A 16,923-nucleotide genomic window follows, 5' to 3' on the forward strand; every position below is an offset into this window, starting at 1 on the left:
GAGTTAGGTTAGATGGTTAGGTTTTTGTTAGTTTGTTAAGTGTATTGGGTTTGAAACTTCAGGACATTAATTTTTTAAATTTTATTTTTTTGTCCATTTTTAAATATTAATAGGAGTTAATTACCAAAATGGTCCCTTGACTATAGCGAAATTACCAATTTGGTCAATGACTATTTTTCTTAGTCAATTAAGTCTTTCAACTTTAAAAATCTTAACCAATTTGGTCCTCCGTTTATTTTTCCGTTGGACATCCGTTAACTCGGGACCAAATTGATAATTTTCCTATAGTCAAAGGACCATTTCGGTCATCACATGCAACATTTTCTCCGAAAGTGAATTATTAAAATGGTCCCTTGATTATAGCTAAATTACCAATTTGGTCACGAGTTAACGGATATCTAATGGCAAAACATACGGAGGACCAAATTGATTAAGATTTTTAAAGTTGAGGAACTTAATTGGTCAAGAAAATAGTCAAATACCAAATTGGTAATTTCGCTATAGTCAAGGGACCATTTCAGTAATTAACTCTATTAATAGTGAGATTATAATTGTGATTTATGAGATTAATTTCTAATTCTAATTTGTTATAAATACATCATTATGTGGACATTATTATAGATTATTATATAACTGTTGTAACGATTTTTGTATTTATGTCTCCATTATATCTTCCGTTACGTTTGTATTCTATATATATATATATATATATATATATATATATATATATATATATATATATATATATATATATATAGGTGTTGTGATTGTATGATGACAGACAACTAATGAATAAGAGATTCTTCTTTTCTCTTGATTTTATTTTCCTTTGAACACGTTATCAGCCCTTTGCTCTATATTCTTGGTGAACTGGGAGTTGTTTGGAATGGAATTTCTAAGATTTCGATGATTCCAAATCTCGCAAGTGATTTTATTGGAGGTGTATGCACATCGTATGATTTCCACTCTATGTTACTGTTGGAAAAATAAAATATAAAATATGTGGCTCAAAATCCATTCAATTCTATGAAGACAATCATCCGCTTCGCATGCATGTACGTGTAGCACATTTCTCCGAAGTTGGCTCTCATCCGTGCTTGCTGCTTAATTCTAGTTCACTTTTGATTGTATAAATAGCAGTAATATTTGCTTTGTAATAAACACTCATTCATACATCAATATACACCAAATTGAATTCTCTTTCTTTCTCTTTATTCTCACGTAGCATACATATATATATATATATATATTATATTAATTTCCTTAATCCTCTTTTGAGTGATAATATAATATATATATTCTCAATATTCTATTTATTTGTCATTTATATATTTTTCCCTATTTATATTATTTAACTTCTATAATTCTCAATTTTCGATTCTTCGCTTCCGCTATATTCCTAACAAGTGGTATCAGAGCGGTTTAATTGAGAGTTATTTTCAAAGATGTCAACTGTTACCAAGTTCGATATCGAGAAGTTCGACGGGAAAATTAGCTTTTCTATCTGGAAGGTTCAGATGGAAGCCGTTCTAACCCAGAACGGTTTGAAGAAAGCGCTAGCTGGGAAGAAGAAGAAACCGGCTGCAATGACAGATGAAACTTGGGAAGATTTGGATGACAAGGCACGTTCAACCATTCTTTTGTGCCTGTCTAAAGAGGTTCTACGTGAGGTGTTAAGTGAGACGACTGCGTCAGATTTATGGTCCAAGCTGGATACGCTTTACATGGCCAAAACTCTGGCGAACACGCTACGCCTGAAGGAGCGTCTGTACACAATCCGTATGACGGAAGGTACTTCTATTAAATCTCACTTGGATGAATTCAATTCTATTTTATTGGACTTGGAAAATATTGATGTTATAATTGAAGATGAGGATCGCGCTGTTTTATTGCTTGTCTCTCTCCCTAGATCGTACACGCATTTCAAAGAAATTATGTTGTATGGTAATAGTAGTGATACCCTTACTTTCGACAATGTTAAGTCAAACCTATTGTCCAAAGAAAAGTTTGACTTTGAAATTAAGTCTGAGGACAAAGGTGAAGGCTTGACCATAAGGGGTCATTCACTTGAATCAGAGAGTAGCAATAAAAAATCTAGATCCAAGTCCAACAAATCCTGTAAGTACTGCAAGAAGCATGGTCATGATGTGACTGAATGCTTCAAGCTGAAAAACAAGCAAGAGAGAGAAAAGAAGTCCGCTGAAGCTAGTGTTGTTGAAAGTGATTCAGATGGTGATGTGCTGTTATCTGTTAGCTCCGGTGAGAAACGGAGTGAAACCGAGTGGATTTTGGACTCTGGTTGTACATTCCACATGTGTCCCCACAAAGATTGGTTCATTTCTCTGGAACCGGTTGATGGTGGAGTTGTCTTGTTGGGTAATGATACCCAATGCAAGGTTAGTGGAATTGGAAGTGTTCAGATTAAAACTCATGATAACGTTGTCAGGACTCTTACCAATGTTCGGTATATTCCTGATTTGAAACGCAATCTGATATCGTTGGGCACCTTGGAATCTCTGGGGTACAAGTACATAGCTGAAGGTGGAGTTTTGAAGGTCATAAAAGGCTCTGTTGTTCTCATGAAAGCTTCTCGTTCTGGAAGCGTGTACGTCTTGCATGGCAGTACTGTGGCGGGTTCAGTAGCGATATCCTCATCGATGTCTGATGCGGATCTCACTCAATTATGGCATATGCGTCTGGGGCATATGAGTGAGAAAGGCATGCATCTCCTGAGCAAAAAAGGCCTCCTTGGTGGTTCAGGTACGGGTAAATTACAATTTTGTGAGCATTGTATTTTTGGGAAACAAAAGAGGGTTAGTTTCTCTACTGCTACACACCGTACCAAAGATGTATTGGAATATATACATTCCGATTTATGGGGACCGACTAAATTCAAGTCTATGGGAGGCTGTAGATATTTTATGTCTATTATTGATGACTTTTCTCGTAAAGTCTGGGTCTATTTCCTGAAACATAAAAATCAAGCATTTTCTATTTTCAAGAAATGGAAAATACTTGTTGAGACTCAGACAGGTAAAAAAGTCAAGAAGCTCAGGACAGACAATGGCTTGGAGTTCTGTGAGTCAGATTTCAATGACTTTTGTGCGGCAAATGGAATTGCCAGGCACAAGACCTTGCCTGGTAAACCCCAGCAGAATGGTGTTGCCGAACGTTTGAACAGGACTCTATTGGAAAGAGCTCGTTGTATGCTCTCTAATGCTGGGTTATGGAAACGGCGTGATTTTTGGGCCGAGGCCGTTTCTACTGCTTGCTATTTGGTAAATAGATCTCCACATTCATCCCTTGATTTCAAAATTCCAGAGGAAGTTTGGTCAGGTAATCCTGTTGACTACTCTATCTTAAGAGTTTTTGGATGTCCTGCTTATGCTCATTCCAGTACGGGTAAATTAAACTCGAGAGCTGTCAAATGCATTTTCCTTGGTTATGCCTCTGAGTCAAAAGGGTATCGTCTATGGTCTCCTGATTCTCGGAAAATCATTCTGAGCCGAGATATCACTTTTGACGAAAATGCACTACTTTCTTCTGGAAAAGTTCCCAGTACAGGTGAGACGCAGAGTACTGGTGAGAAGGTGGAGTTTGAGTTCAGGCCTATTGATAGTGTTACTACTGCTGATGGTAATACTAAAGATGATGCATCTACTAGCACAACACCTCTCGTCGAGCCACAACGAGAGTATTCCATTGCTATGGATCGTCCTAGGAGGACAATTAAAAAACCTGCTAGGTATGCTAGTGATGATGAAACCAACATGGTTGCTTATGCTCTTTCAGTCACACAGGAAGTTGATGGTGATCCATCCTGCTATTCTAAGGTTCTTCCTGTTGCTAAGTTCAAGTAGTACTTGAGTTTAGTCGGACTGTTTCAATTGTTAATTCCACAATGGATTTGATCCAAGGTGGAGATTATTGGAAAAATAAAATATAAAATATGTGGCTCAAAATCCATTCAATTCTATGAAGACAATCATCCGCTTCGCATGCATGTACGTGTAGCACATTTCTCCGAAGTTGGCTCTCATCCGTGCTTGCTGCTTAATTCTAGTTCACTTTTGATTGTATAAATAGCAGTAATATTTGCTTTGTAATAAACACTCATTCATACATCAATATACACCAAATTGAATTCTCTTTCTTTCTCTTTATTCTCACGTAGCATACATATATATATATATATTATATTAATTTCCTTAATCCTCTTTTGAGTGATAATATAATATATATATTCTCAATATTCTATTTATTTGTCATTTATATATTTTTCCCTATTTATATTATTTAACTTCTATAATTCTCAATTTTCGATTCTTCGCTTTCGCTATATTCCTAACAGTTACACATATAGAAACAAATAATTCCAGATCGGTCGTCAACCAGGGTCAATTCCATGATCAGACCTCCGGATCGCCGCCGCAACCATCATCGACGAAGCCCTAGATCGCGTGAGCGTTTAGGTGACTGCCGATCGACGATCCTCAGACAGAGGTTTGACGCGATGGAATCGTCTCGTTGCAACATTCCTCAACCGATGGTCTGATTGTTGTTCGGCCACCATTTTCTTCCGCCGAAGTCGGTGCGCAGCCGGAGGTTTTCCGGCCAGTTCAACAGACCCCTCACCGGAACCCAGTGGCGGACACGTCCTCGGTTTGGATAATGTATAGTAGGTGTCGTCGACATCGAGGTTCCAGGATTTCACCCTCGGAGGTAGCCGCTCCTTGGAGCTTTGTTTTTCCTTTTTTCTGCAATTCCAGAAAGTAGTCAAGGGGAGCCAAATTTAAGAATATTTTATGAAGAAGCAGCAGGTTGCTACGCATGCAGTTATACGGAGTATTGATATTGCCAGATATACACTAAATGCTACGCACTAAAAGGGGCTGTGGATCCAAAATTGGTATCATAAATCACCAGTATACTATTGTTCCTTAAATAAATTGATGATTCCAGAAGAATCCAATTTAAGCTTACATGCATTTTTCAAGATATTAGAGAAAAACTGGGATTGTCTACAATGTATAATTTTTTTGGGATTGTCTATTGAGAGCTTATCACGGTTGGAAGGTCAGTTTTACATGTTTACATTTTTTATTTTGAATATCATTCACTTTAAGTTAGATTATATTTATATCTAACCTGTGATATTAGAGCCATATGCACAATTGTTAACTATGTGCTTCATATTATTGCCTATAATAATTATGTCAATGGATTATTATTATTAATGATAGGCAATATAATCGGCATGGTGCATAATACTCATCCATTCTCTCAAATTTGAGAACATTCATTTGCTCAAATTTGTTTTGTGACCATGATAACCATCATAAAAAAGAATTTGTTTAGTTGACTTTTGATGGTAACAATTATTTGCTATAGGTCATAATTGTTGATATTTATCACAGACCTTATAAGTGTTGAAATAGCATGAATATTGAATATATTTTTGCGGCAACAAGTCATTGCACTAATTAGACTATAACAGCACTATAGGACAATCTCCTAATGAAAATTGACTTGAAATTTATTTACAAGTCAATTGATTATTTGTCCAAGTTCAAGCTTATTTATGGTGTTGAGTCTCGAACATTGAAATAAATCTCAAATTTGAGTATCCAAACAAGATGACAGTGCCTAATTTTTAATATAGTTTTGCCTAGAAGGTAAACACTAAGAGAACTAATTTTTATTTGTCACTTTTTGGTCTAAATCCTCGGTTATGAATATTTGATCGAAAAAGATTCATAGAGCCCAAGTTAATCCCTGAAGGATCGCTACGAGCGTACAATCAATAAATTATTGCAATCCATTAATGCATAGAATGCATGATCTGAGTAGTTAATTCTCGTGAGTCATCTAGAATTCCAAAACCCGAAAGCAAATAAGGATAAATCATACATCCCTTTTATTCCTTTTATGCAATAAGCATATCGGGCCTAATAGGTATACGTTATTTAATAAGCATGCCCCCAGATGATCATGATAATATGCAACATCATCAGAATCGGACAGTCGCGATTCATCGCTAGAAATGAGTATTGGGCCACTGCCTTGATTGAAAGGAGACGATACGGTCTCTTCTGAGCTAGCCCTCTTTGAATATTACTGTCAAGTCTGTAAGGAATAATTATGTTAGGCTTGCCGCTGCCCGGACATTGTACAATGTTCTTGGCTTTGCTCAAGCAAAATTTTAACAATGATATGGAGTGGGATTATATTATGAGAGTTGTGGTTACTTTTTCACCAGAAGTGAAAATTTGACAGGATGATTTTTTTGAATGTTTGGTGTCTAATTTCATCAACATATTACGAGATGTTAGCTCCATGCATGCAGGTCATATTATTGTTCATATTATTTACGGTATTTTTTTCGAAAAGAAAATTAAGCATTTTTGTATTTCAAAAAAAAAAAAAAAAAAGCATTTTTGGAGGAATTTTTTTTTTTTTTTTGGGACCTTCAAAAATTGAATAACCAATATCCTGATTCACTACATATCACATACGCTAGTACATGATGCAATTCCCTATCTGCGTTCATTTTTTAGTATGCAACCCTTCTACCTATAGTCCATCATGAGAAATCAACAGTGATGATGGTTGCATTATAAGATCTTTTCTCGGCATTAGGGGGAGATTTGAAATTTCTAATTAATTAAATGCCGAGAAATTGATAAAAATCTTCAAACCCATGTACTAGGGTTATAGAACCAGAAGTTCAGACATTGAACAAATTATCTGCTAGAAATCCCAAGGAGTGACTAAGTCCATAGAAAATATTTTAAGAGTTGAAATCCCCAACTAGGACTAAACATCTCTACCATTATGTTAGAAGCATATATTGATTTAAGAATTTACAAAACAAGATCTAGTATATAAATTTCGTCACTCCAGAAATATAGAATTTTTTTATCTTGAAGATATTCGTCTAGAAGGCGAAAACCCCCAATAAAATTGTAGGTGCACCAAATAACTAAAATACTGGGGAAGCGGAACAACCAAATTCAAATACTCTTGGGAAATGCCATATATTTGGTTGATACAAAATTGCCATGTGTATAAAAGATATTTACAAAGCTGTTATAGTTGTCGACAACATATTTTGCCTCTTTTGCTCATAAATCTGGATCCAGAAATTAAAACAGTATAGTATAACGCCAGAAGCGTGCTAACTGTTTTGATAGAAAATAGCAATTAAGGCATACAAATCAAAACTCGCTAATAAAAGGCGAGTTAAGGGTTTTCGCAGAGACCAAATATTAGTCATGGCTTTATATTCCGCTATTCGATAAAACTAGCAGTTAATAAATTAGATATGTAGCTAATATACATAGTTATCACATATTTATATGGGTAACTTGTTACTTATATTTAAAATCCTTGATGGATTTTCTCAAAATGTGATGAATAAAAATCACAAAATAAGAAGTATAAAAGTTAGTAAGTTACTAACTATGATCTTTCTTATAGTCAATAAATTGACTAAAGGTATTTTCTCCCCAAGAACAAATTAATGTTATATGTGTTTGGGAAACTTAAATATAGTTTATCTTGAAAAATCTCTAATGGATTTATAATTCCCGAAATGAGGATTTATTTTAGTATTATTATGTACCATTATTTACTTTTTAAAGAGTTGCGAATGGGGTTATTACCCTCACATAGAAGGAATAATATGTACCATTATGTGCTCAATAAAGAGTTGATAATGGACTTATTTATTATCTCAGTCAATTTTTATGATGTAAATATCAATAAAATATATAAAGAACTTGAAGATTGTTATCTTCAGGGGAGATGGGAAGTACATTTACTCGAATCAATCCGGAAGATTGGACGTAAAATCCTGAAGATTAAGTCATAAAAGACTAACAGTTGTGCACTATTTGCAACACATCATGTACTCTTTTCATCACTAGTTTTTTCCAATTGGGTTTTCTAGTGTGGTTTTCAACGAGGCGTGAGTATGATATAATAATGTAAATGGAGAAATGTTGCAAAATAAGTGCTTAAATAAACAGACCCCAAAAATCCTGAAGATTATGCCTCGAAGGCTTATAGTTGTAGCCTTTTTCCTTTAACTAAGTTTTCCCACAGGGTTTTCTTAAGTTAAGGTTTTTAATGAGGCAAATAATACAATATATGATTTCTACATATGTCATGTACTCTTTTCTTCAACTAAGTTTTTCCCACGTGGTTTTCCTAGTGAAGTTTTTAATAAGGCATGAATATATTTTCTATTGTACTCTTTTCTTGTCTAGGTTTTTCCCACAGGATTTTCCTAGCGAATTTTTAACGAGGCAAGGTCATGGACAAATAATGTCCAAGGGGAAGTGTTATAAATACATCATTATGTGGACATTATTATAGATTATATAATGGTTGTAACGGTTCATGTATTTATGTCTCCATTATATCTTCCGTTACGTTTGTATTCTATATATAGAGGTGTTGTGATTGTATGATGACAGACAACAAATGAATAAGAAATTCTCCTTTTCTCTCGATTCTATTTTCCTTTTAACATAATTGAATTTTTTATATGTAACATTGGGGTATTCTTTTAATTATTAACAGTTACATGAGTGATCTAACAATGTAATTTCTATTTGAACTATGTTTTTGTTTTGAATATTTTTTATCGCGTTTTAATCTATTTTTTTTATCCCTAGTCAACAATATTTATGCCTCAACCTCTAAGTGTTTCATTTTATTTTTCTTTTGCCCCCACTGAAGAAATTTTTTGGATCCGCCCTTGGCTAATAACTAATAAACTAACTAAATTCAAATTAAACTGTTTGGTAACATAATTGTTGAATTATCTTATAAGTGTAAAAATACAAAAAAAAAAAAAAAAAAAAAAAAAAAAAAAAAAAAGAGATAAACTAAGATTTTAGGATTGATTAATGAAGGGTAATTGTGTCATTTTTGTAAATTAATAAAAATAAAAATAAAAAAAGGTTTAAAAGCTAATTGTTTATTTTGAAACACTACTTAGGATTAGTGTTTCAAAATAATCTATTATTTTAAACTCTTCATGACCAACAGAGCTTATAACTTATTTATTACTTTTTTTTTCAAAGAAACTTATTTATTACTTAAAATAAGCTATAATAAGCTCTACCAAACTGAGCCTACATATAGTTAACCATCCAAGAATGTATATATATAATAATAAAAATGTGAATGTATAGTATACCGGCAGCTTGGGCATCAGGAACTGCAACACAAAAATCTTGCATAGGGCTAGGTTCATATGCACCAGCAAACGAAGCTACTAAACCCAAAACAAGTATGGATTTCATGATGGGGATCCAACTCGCCATTGTTATTGCTGTTATGTTTCTTTAACAAGATGGGTGTATGTGTTGGAATCACAATGAGAAATTAAAGGTACCTATTTATAAGTATTTTTATTTTTATATTTAAAAAATAATTGTTAAACATTTAGTAATATTTATTAGTTTGGTAGGAGAATTTAATTCAATAGTTAGTGGTTCTGTTCTGTTATTAATAGGTTATCAATACATAAAACGAAAATTTCACAATACTATACCAGAATGATGGTCCCGCCGGGTAAATACAAGGAAAAGTCGGGCGGGAGAAGGAATAGACTTTTCTAATTTTTTTTAATGAAAATTCAAATTTTAAGAACTCATAATCCGTTTGGAAATGCAGAAAATATTTTATGAAATTTTTCGATAAAGATTTTTATTTTCAGATATTTTTGTCTAAAAGTTAGAAAATAGTCTTAACCTGTTTAGCTTAAAGTTAGAAAATTATATTTTTTTCTGTTTGGTTTTTTTTTTCTTCTTCTTTTTTTTTTTTATCAGTGTGAGGGGGTTACCCAAAAACTAGTCCCTATTGTTTCCTCCGCAAGAGCTCTGTAGAAGCCTTCTTTCTGACGTCGCTCCAATCTGGTCGTGTGGTCGTATCTGTGTCGTTGAATCAATTTAATCTAACGGCAATGATAATTCTGAGAATTTTCGCGTGTTTTGGTAAGTGAGGGTGTTATGGTAATTACAGTGGCCATTTATAGCGGACGGGTTCCAGAATACACCAACAGTGTTGACAACATACACCAATAGTGTAATAAAATACACCACAGTGAAACACACCAATGGTGTATTCCCGTGTTATGGTAATTACAGTGGCCATTTATAGCGGCCGGGTTCCAGAATACACCAACTGTGTTGACAATATGCACCAATAGTGTAATAAAACACACAACAATGTGATTTTTCCTATTCCGGTGTTTTATGACGAGTTTACCATTGCAGTTCGCTGGGTAGGAAAATGTGTGCGAAAATACTGAAAAAAATCTTGATTAATATGATTCATTGGATCTATCTAATCTAATGGCCTATAATTGACCATATAACCACACCTAACAACATGGTCACATGTGATCACCCCTATATATATATATATATATATATATATATATATATATATATATATATATATATATATATATATATATATATATATATATATATATATATATATATATATATATATAACAAATTATGTGCAAAAGAAGCTTTAGGTGAAAAATAGGGTATAATCTCATCCATTGATTCAGTTCAGATTAAGCGTAAGAATGAAGCTATTAAAAAAAAAAAAAAAAAAAAAAAAAAAAAAAAAAAAAACGGTGACATTATGGTAACTTTGTGTAAGTTAGTTTTTTTTTTTTTTTTTTTTTTTCAAAACATTTTTCCCTTCTTGCAGCTATGCCTTGAAGAGCACAATGTTGTGCCTTGTAGAGCACACTGATATGCCTTCACGTGCATATTGCTTTGGGTAAATAACTTTTTTTGTCTTTCGGTGTATTTTTTTTCCTTCTTCTAGAACACAATTTTATGCCTTCAGAGCACATTGGTATGCCTTCCAGTGCACATTGCATTGCCTTACATAGCACATTGTTGAGCCTTCCATAGCACATTGGTATGCCGTGTGCCTTCGAAGTGCATATTATTTTGCCTTAGAGTACATATTGTTGAGCCTTCCAAAATCTCTGCTGATTATTATCAATTCGGGTTGGATAATGTGCCTTAACAAAATCGGATGGTTCATGTTTATGGGTACATACGGTAGAGGCTATTTACCGGATGGATTATGACAACTCGTTGGATTAATTATGTACATGCAATTTGTGGATTCGGTTCGTATTTGTTGATTCGGCTGTTAAGCGAAATTAACGAATCGGTGCATGCTTTCAACAACGAATCGGTGCATACTTTCAAAAACGAATCGGTGCATGCTTGATTACATGATTTGTTGGTTTGTTTGGCAGCATGCTTGTAAGTGTAAATATATATATTATTATTTATTATTTTGCATGGTTAACATGCATTGAAATAATGAATATAATATATATATATATATATATATATATATATATATATATATATATATATATATATATATATATATATATATATATATAGTTGAGTTCAAATAAGGACCACTATATTATAGAGGACTGTGTGGACTGGTGTAGTCGTGTGCCATTAGTCTGTATGTCGTGTGTCTGGCCTAATGTAGTCGTGTGCCACAGTTTGTATGTTGTCTGCATAGGTTTGTTAATTAATAGAGCCTTAGTTCGAAACCTGATATTTACATGTATTCTTCTGTACCATTGTGTATTAAATTGTGTGCATGATACTAATTTGTTGTATGCCCGTAATCAGTCCGCAAAGTCCTCTATATATTGTGGTCCTCATGTGAACACCCTTAAAATACAAACATGTGGACATATACCGTGCACACAACTAAATGCGGGTGTGCACACATTCGTGGACGACAATACACACATCCAATATAGTATGCAGGTGTGAATCCACAATATTTGGGTCGGCGTGCACACGTCCATGAACGACAGTGCACACAGGCGGGCAGCACACAAAATCATAAGTACATAAAGTACATAATGTACATAAATCTACGAAGGTACATAATGTACATGCTACATAGTTCATGTAATTATATTTTCCATACCTGATATATCGGATAGATATATTTTATGGAGGTTGAGGTTTTCAACTACTAGTAACTTCCATGTAACCTCTCCTAACCATCAAAATATTTTATATAAATATTTGGAGAGACATCTGAAGAATACACGAAAATTAACAGGCAATTGATGGAGGCAGGAAACCAAGATATTTCACATGCTTACAATTTTACAGGAAATTCTCAAACAAAGTAACTTAAGAATTTCATTCATCTTCTTGTATCCCGTAAGATTAAATCTTGAACCTTGTTACTTTTAATAGTTAAATTTTATTTTTTTAAAATATAATAAGTAATTTGTTTTTTAAATTTCTTTAAAATTGAGATTAACATACAAATTTTCAACGCATAATAAGTAAAAGAGTATGTATTGTTAGACAATAATCTGACTAACATAAATTTAATAACAAGAAACCTGAACACGTAATTACCGAAGCTTTAGGATCGCCTGAATATCCCTTGCCATAGTCATTGATGTTGCCGCTAGAGTGATAAACGTGCAGAATAGTTTTGTCTACCACTTCTCTCCTGAATACCTAATGGTGCGTGTATACTGAACACGGGAGCTGTGGGAGGACTATTTTGCTTAGAAGTCTACATGCCATCAACATAGGCAGATATTCAGTTAAAGCTTAACTGAATATCCTGAGTTGCCTAAGGAATTAAGTAATTGACTCAATCTCCTACTTGCACCACAATCACCCAATTAATACAATATATTATAATATATTATATTTAGGGAAAATACTTACATGTACACCATACTTGACATTACAAAACACGATTTGCTTAAAATACAAATTTTCAAAGCATAATAAGCAAATCGATAATTTATTTATTATTTAGAATATTTTATGCCAAACCAGGGAGGTAGTGAAGTCGTAAACATACACACGTACTACGTACTACGCAGGCATATATATATATATATATATATATATATATATATATATATATATATATATATATATATATATATATAATTAGGCAAGAGTCCAGTTCTGTGCTTGAAGATACTGCACGATCTTCTTCTCCAGGTGGAATGTTTTGGCGAGCACATCGTCTGAAATTGGCGGGTCAGGTCCAAACACGGCATTTGCAAGGTACACAAATCCTGGTTTTTGGCTATTGAAAGAGGCAAAGGCAGTAGCATTGGTGCGGCCAACGTTATAGAGGAAGTGAACAAGTCCCACGGGGAAAATGATGGCGTCACCGGGGTTAAGAATTTTGGCGAAAAGCGTATTTTTCCCAATGTTTTGTGCGTTTGAAGTAACAAACCCAACGTAGAGAGTGCCTTTCAGAACAAACACAACCTCGCTGCCTCGAGGGTGGTAGTGGAGTGGGATTAGGCCATTGAGCTCGAAATCTATTCGCCCAAATAATGTTAACCCCATGGTGTTCAGCCCTGGGAATCGGTCCACATCTATTAAGTTTGATATTATTCCCAACGTACGTTTTGTGCCTCTAGCAGGGGTGTTAAGCCCAGCAGCTATGTAGAAATCATCTGCCGTAACAAGTTTTGGGTTCTTGCAAACCTTCCCATTCACAAACACTGCATGTATCAACAACCAATATAATTATATTTATGTGTCAAAAAAAAATATAATTATATTTATAATGCAAGCACAATTATATTATAGGCTCTATTTGGCACACACCTAAAAGCTCTTCATGTTTTACCAAACAAAATTTATTGCTTATTTATTATTTAATATAAGCTATAAACTCTAAAATAAGCTCTATTAAACAGAATCTATATTTAGTTAACAATTCAAGAAATTAATTGTATGAACTATGAAGGTATATATAAGAATAAAAATATGCATTCAAAAAAATATAAGAATAAAAATATAATGTGAATGTATAGTATACCGGCAGTTTGGGCATCAGGAACTGCAACACAAAAATCTTGCATAGGGCTAGGATCATATGCACGAGCAAACGAAGCTACTAAACCTAAAAGAAGTAAGGATTTCATGATGGGGAGACTCGACATTGTAAGGGAATTTTTTTTTTTGAAAGATTGTAAGGGAATTTAGTGCCAAGTAATTTAATCAATATTTATTAGTTTAATAGGTAAGGGAATTTAGTTCGAAAGATCAGAGAGTGATGTTATCAATATACATAAAGAAAACTAAACGTACAATGTATTTTTATTTTTTATTTTTGAAAAAATTGTACTTTATGCCCCTCCAAAATATGTCGATTATCAATGTCACCCGTAAATTATTAGTGGTGTAAATGTTGTCCCTCAATTTTCAAAACGGTACATATATTGCCCCTCCCATACTGTACGGGAGGGGCAATATATATATGTACCGTTTTAAAAAATGAGGGGCCCATTTACTCTACGGGAGGACACTATATGTACCGTTTTGAAAATTGAGGGACAACATTTACACCACTAATAATTCATGGGTGATATTGATAATTGACATATTATGGAGGGGCATAAATTACAATTCCACTCTCCCCACCCCTTTTTTTTTAATAGAAAAATTGTGTATATTTTGATCCTATCAATAAAAAGTTAAGAAATAAAGGGAAAAAATTCACTCAAGTTGTAACTTAAAAGGAGGATAATATGGTGATAGTGTTTTAAACTCCATATGTCACGTGACTGCCATGATACCTTCACAACTGTCGTGGCAGTTGCAACTATGGAATCTCAAAAATAAAAATAAAATAAAATAAAAAGTAAAGAAAGAGAGATAGGGAAGAGGCGAAAAGTAAAAGAGCAATCTTCGCCAAAACAAACACCGACGATAACACTATAGTTGCCATGGCGGCTTTACCTTAGCTGCTATATATATCACCAACAATTATATATATATATATATATATATATAGAATAAAGTTCAAATGCGGCGGGATCTTCCCGTGCGGCGGTGCGACGGAATTCCAGAATACACCAACAGTGTAAGAAAAATATACCACAATAAAATGCAATAAAACATCACAAAATACACAACAGACTCAAAAAAATACAACATATAACTCACCACTCCCAATGGTGTATTTCCGAACAGTGTATGATGTTTTTACTCACACCTAATGGTGTGTGTTTGGTGATGCGGGGCTTTGTTTACTCTGTTTTTTATGGTGTATTTTCCTAACGTTGATGGTGCATATTTGTTGAACTATTGGTGTTGTCGCACCGCCGCACCGTAAAACACTGCCGCACCTGAACTCGCCTATACATACATACATATATATATATATATATATATATATATATATATATATATATATATATATATATATATATATATATATTCCCGCCCAAACTCATAGACAATTTAGTAATATCAACATCATGGGACAAAAGTGTCATTTATAATTAATATTTAAACACCTTAAATAAAGGATAACACTTTCCTTTTGAAAAATCATACAAATTTATAATTCTCACATTTTTCATCTATAAATACAATGGATTGATGGTTCAGCACCTCGTCCCTTAAGTATGAGGTGAGGAGTTTGATTTCCACCGATGTGAATGAAGCAAATTAAACAATTTGGCTAGTCCCCTATCGCTTAGTGGGATTGATTGGTGGTGACTAAAGAAGAAATCATAATTCTTCTCTTTTTTTTTTTTTAATCATGATTTCTAGGGTGTTTGGTTGGGAGGAATGAATTAGGAAGGAAATGAATTGTAATTCGGTGGGAAAAGAATAAGGTAGGAATAATGTAGGAATTCAAATTACATTGTTTGGTAGTGAATAATAAAATTATTGGGGATGCGATGGAAAAAGTGGTATAAAGACTAAAATGTCTTACTATTCGATTCGAATTTGATTATTTTGAGAATTATTCGTATTCGAATCTAAATTTTATTCGTATTCGATTCGGTTGTAAATTTTTATTTTTTCCATATGATTTTATATATGTCTTCTAGAAAATATTCATCAAGGTTTGAGAAGCGTAAAAAGAAAAGAAGAATTGAGCAACTAGATGTGGCATAGCACCCCGACAATTGTGTTTAGTTATGCTCTGTTTGGGGTAATTAATGATAGCTCGCGTTATTTATATAAGCTTTTAATCGCTTTAAAAATTAGGGGTGTTACACCAGGAACATGCAATATATCGGACATCGTAAAAGACCTAGAAGGGGTATTAAAAGTAGCATGATCAACATGACTAATAGACATGCCCATACCATCACCGACACGTAAAGTGTCATTACCAATGTACTTCTCCGAGGTAGAAAGGGCATCTATGTCTGGAGTTGCATGATTTGTGGCTCCAGTATCCGGAACCCAAGTATGAGAATTTGACGAGGTTTTAGCACCCAAGTTATTCTGAAACACCAAATTAGCCTGAGAATGCAGAGCCCCTAAATAACGCCGGAAACAATTGGCTCCTGTGTAATCGAAACCATTACAAATTTAACACTGTTCATCATAGCTACGAAAATAATTGGCTCCCGTGTGACCGAAATCATTACAAATTTGACAATGTTCATCAAAGCACCGAAAACAATTGGCGCCCGTGTGGCCGAAACCATCACAAATTTGACATTGAACTTTAAAACCACGTTGCTGACTGGTCCGCTTCACATACGGTGTATCCTGGTTCGATGCCATCGGCTGCTGCTACAGTAATAATTATTATTAATGATGACAATAATAATTATTATTAATGATGACAATAATAATTATTATGAACTCTAGCTAACTGATACCAGATGAGAACTGTAGGTATAAAACTGTATTGAATGAACTATCTAATAACTGTACAGACTGGGTGAATATATACAAGAGGAATCATAGAGAGACTAGGATAAAAAGTAGGAATCATAGGGAGACTAGGATAGGGAGTCATAATGTGACTCAAATAGAGTCATAATACTAGTCTTAATAAGAGATTTACAAAATTGATGATGTGAAAATGGGATCC

At 33.8% G+C, this 16,923-nt stretch overlaps 2 protein-coding genes and 1 long non-coding RNA gene across 3 annotated transcripts in view; 1 reads left to right on the forward strand and 2 right to left on the reverse strand.

Moving 5' to 3' along the window:
* The window catches only part of LOC109158262, a 28,932-nt gene extending 21,118 nt beyond the window's left edge, over positions 1 to 7,814 (forward strand). Inside the window, exon 4 of the long non-coding RNA XR_002050345.1 lies at positions 7,802 to 7,814. This is a non-coding gene — a long non-coding RNA (uncharacterized LOC109158262). The remainder of the gene's footprint in view (positions 1 to 7,801) is intronic.
* Positions 1 to 9,360, reverse strand: part of LOC109158258 (germin-like protein subfamily 1 member 20) — a 50,582-nt gene extending 41,222 nt beyond the window's left edge. The window contains exon 1 of the mRNA XM_019306159.1: positions 9,209 to 9,360. Within this exon, the coding sequence (XP_019161704.1) occupies positions 9,209 to 9,335 (127 nt within the window). The 5' untranslated portion in view covers positions 9,336 to 9,360. The remainder of the gene's footprint in view (positions 1 to 9,208) is intronic.
* A 3,636-nt stretch (positions 9,361 to 12,996) lies between these two features.
* On the reverse strand, positions 12,997 to 14,010 carry LOC109158003 (germin-like protein subfamily 1 member 7). Its single transcript, XM_019305820.1, has 2 exons — positions 13,897 to 14,010; positions 12,997 to 13,576 (listed from the first exon to the last, which is right to left on the reverse strand). The coding sequence occupies exons 1-2, from the start codon at positions 14,000 to 14,002 to the stop codon at positions 13,008 to 13,010; spliced, it is 675 nt and encodes a 224-aa protein (XP_019161365.1). The 5' UTR covers positions 14,003 to 14,010; the 3' UTR covers positions 12,997 to 13,007.
* Positions 14,011 to 16,923: the final 2,913 nt, after the last annotated feature.

The sequence above is a fragment of the Ipomoea nil genome, unplaced genomic scaffold (assembly GCF_001879475.1).
Source record: "Ipomoea nil cultivar Tokyo-kokei standard unplaced genomic scaffold, Asagao_1.1 scaffold2805, whole genome shotgun sequence".
Lineage (NCBI taxonomy): Eukaryota > Viridiplantae > Streptophyta > Magnoliopsida > Solanales > Convolvulaceae > Ipomoea > Ipomoea nil.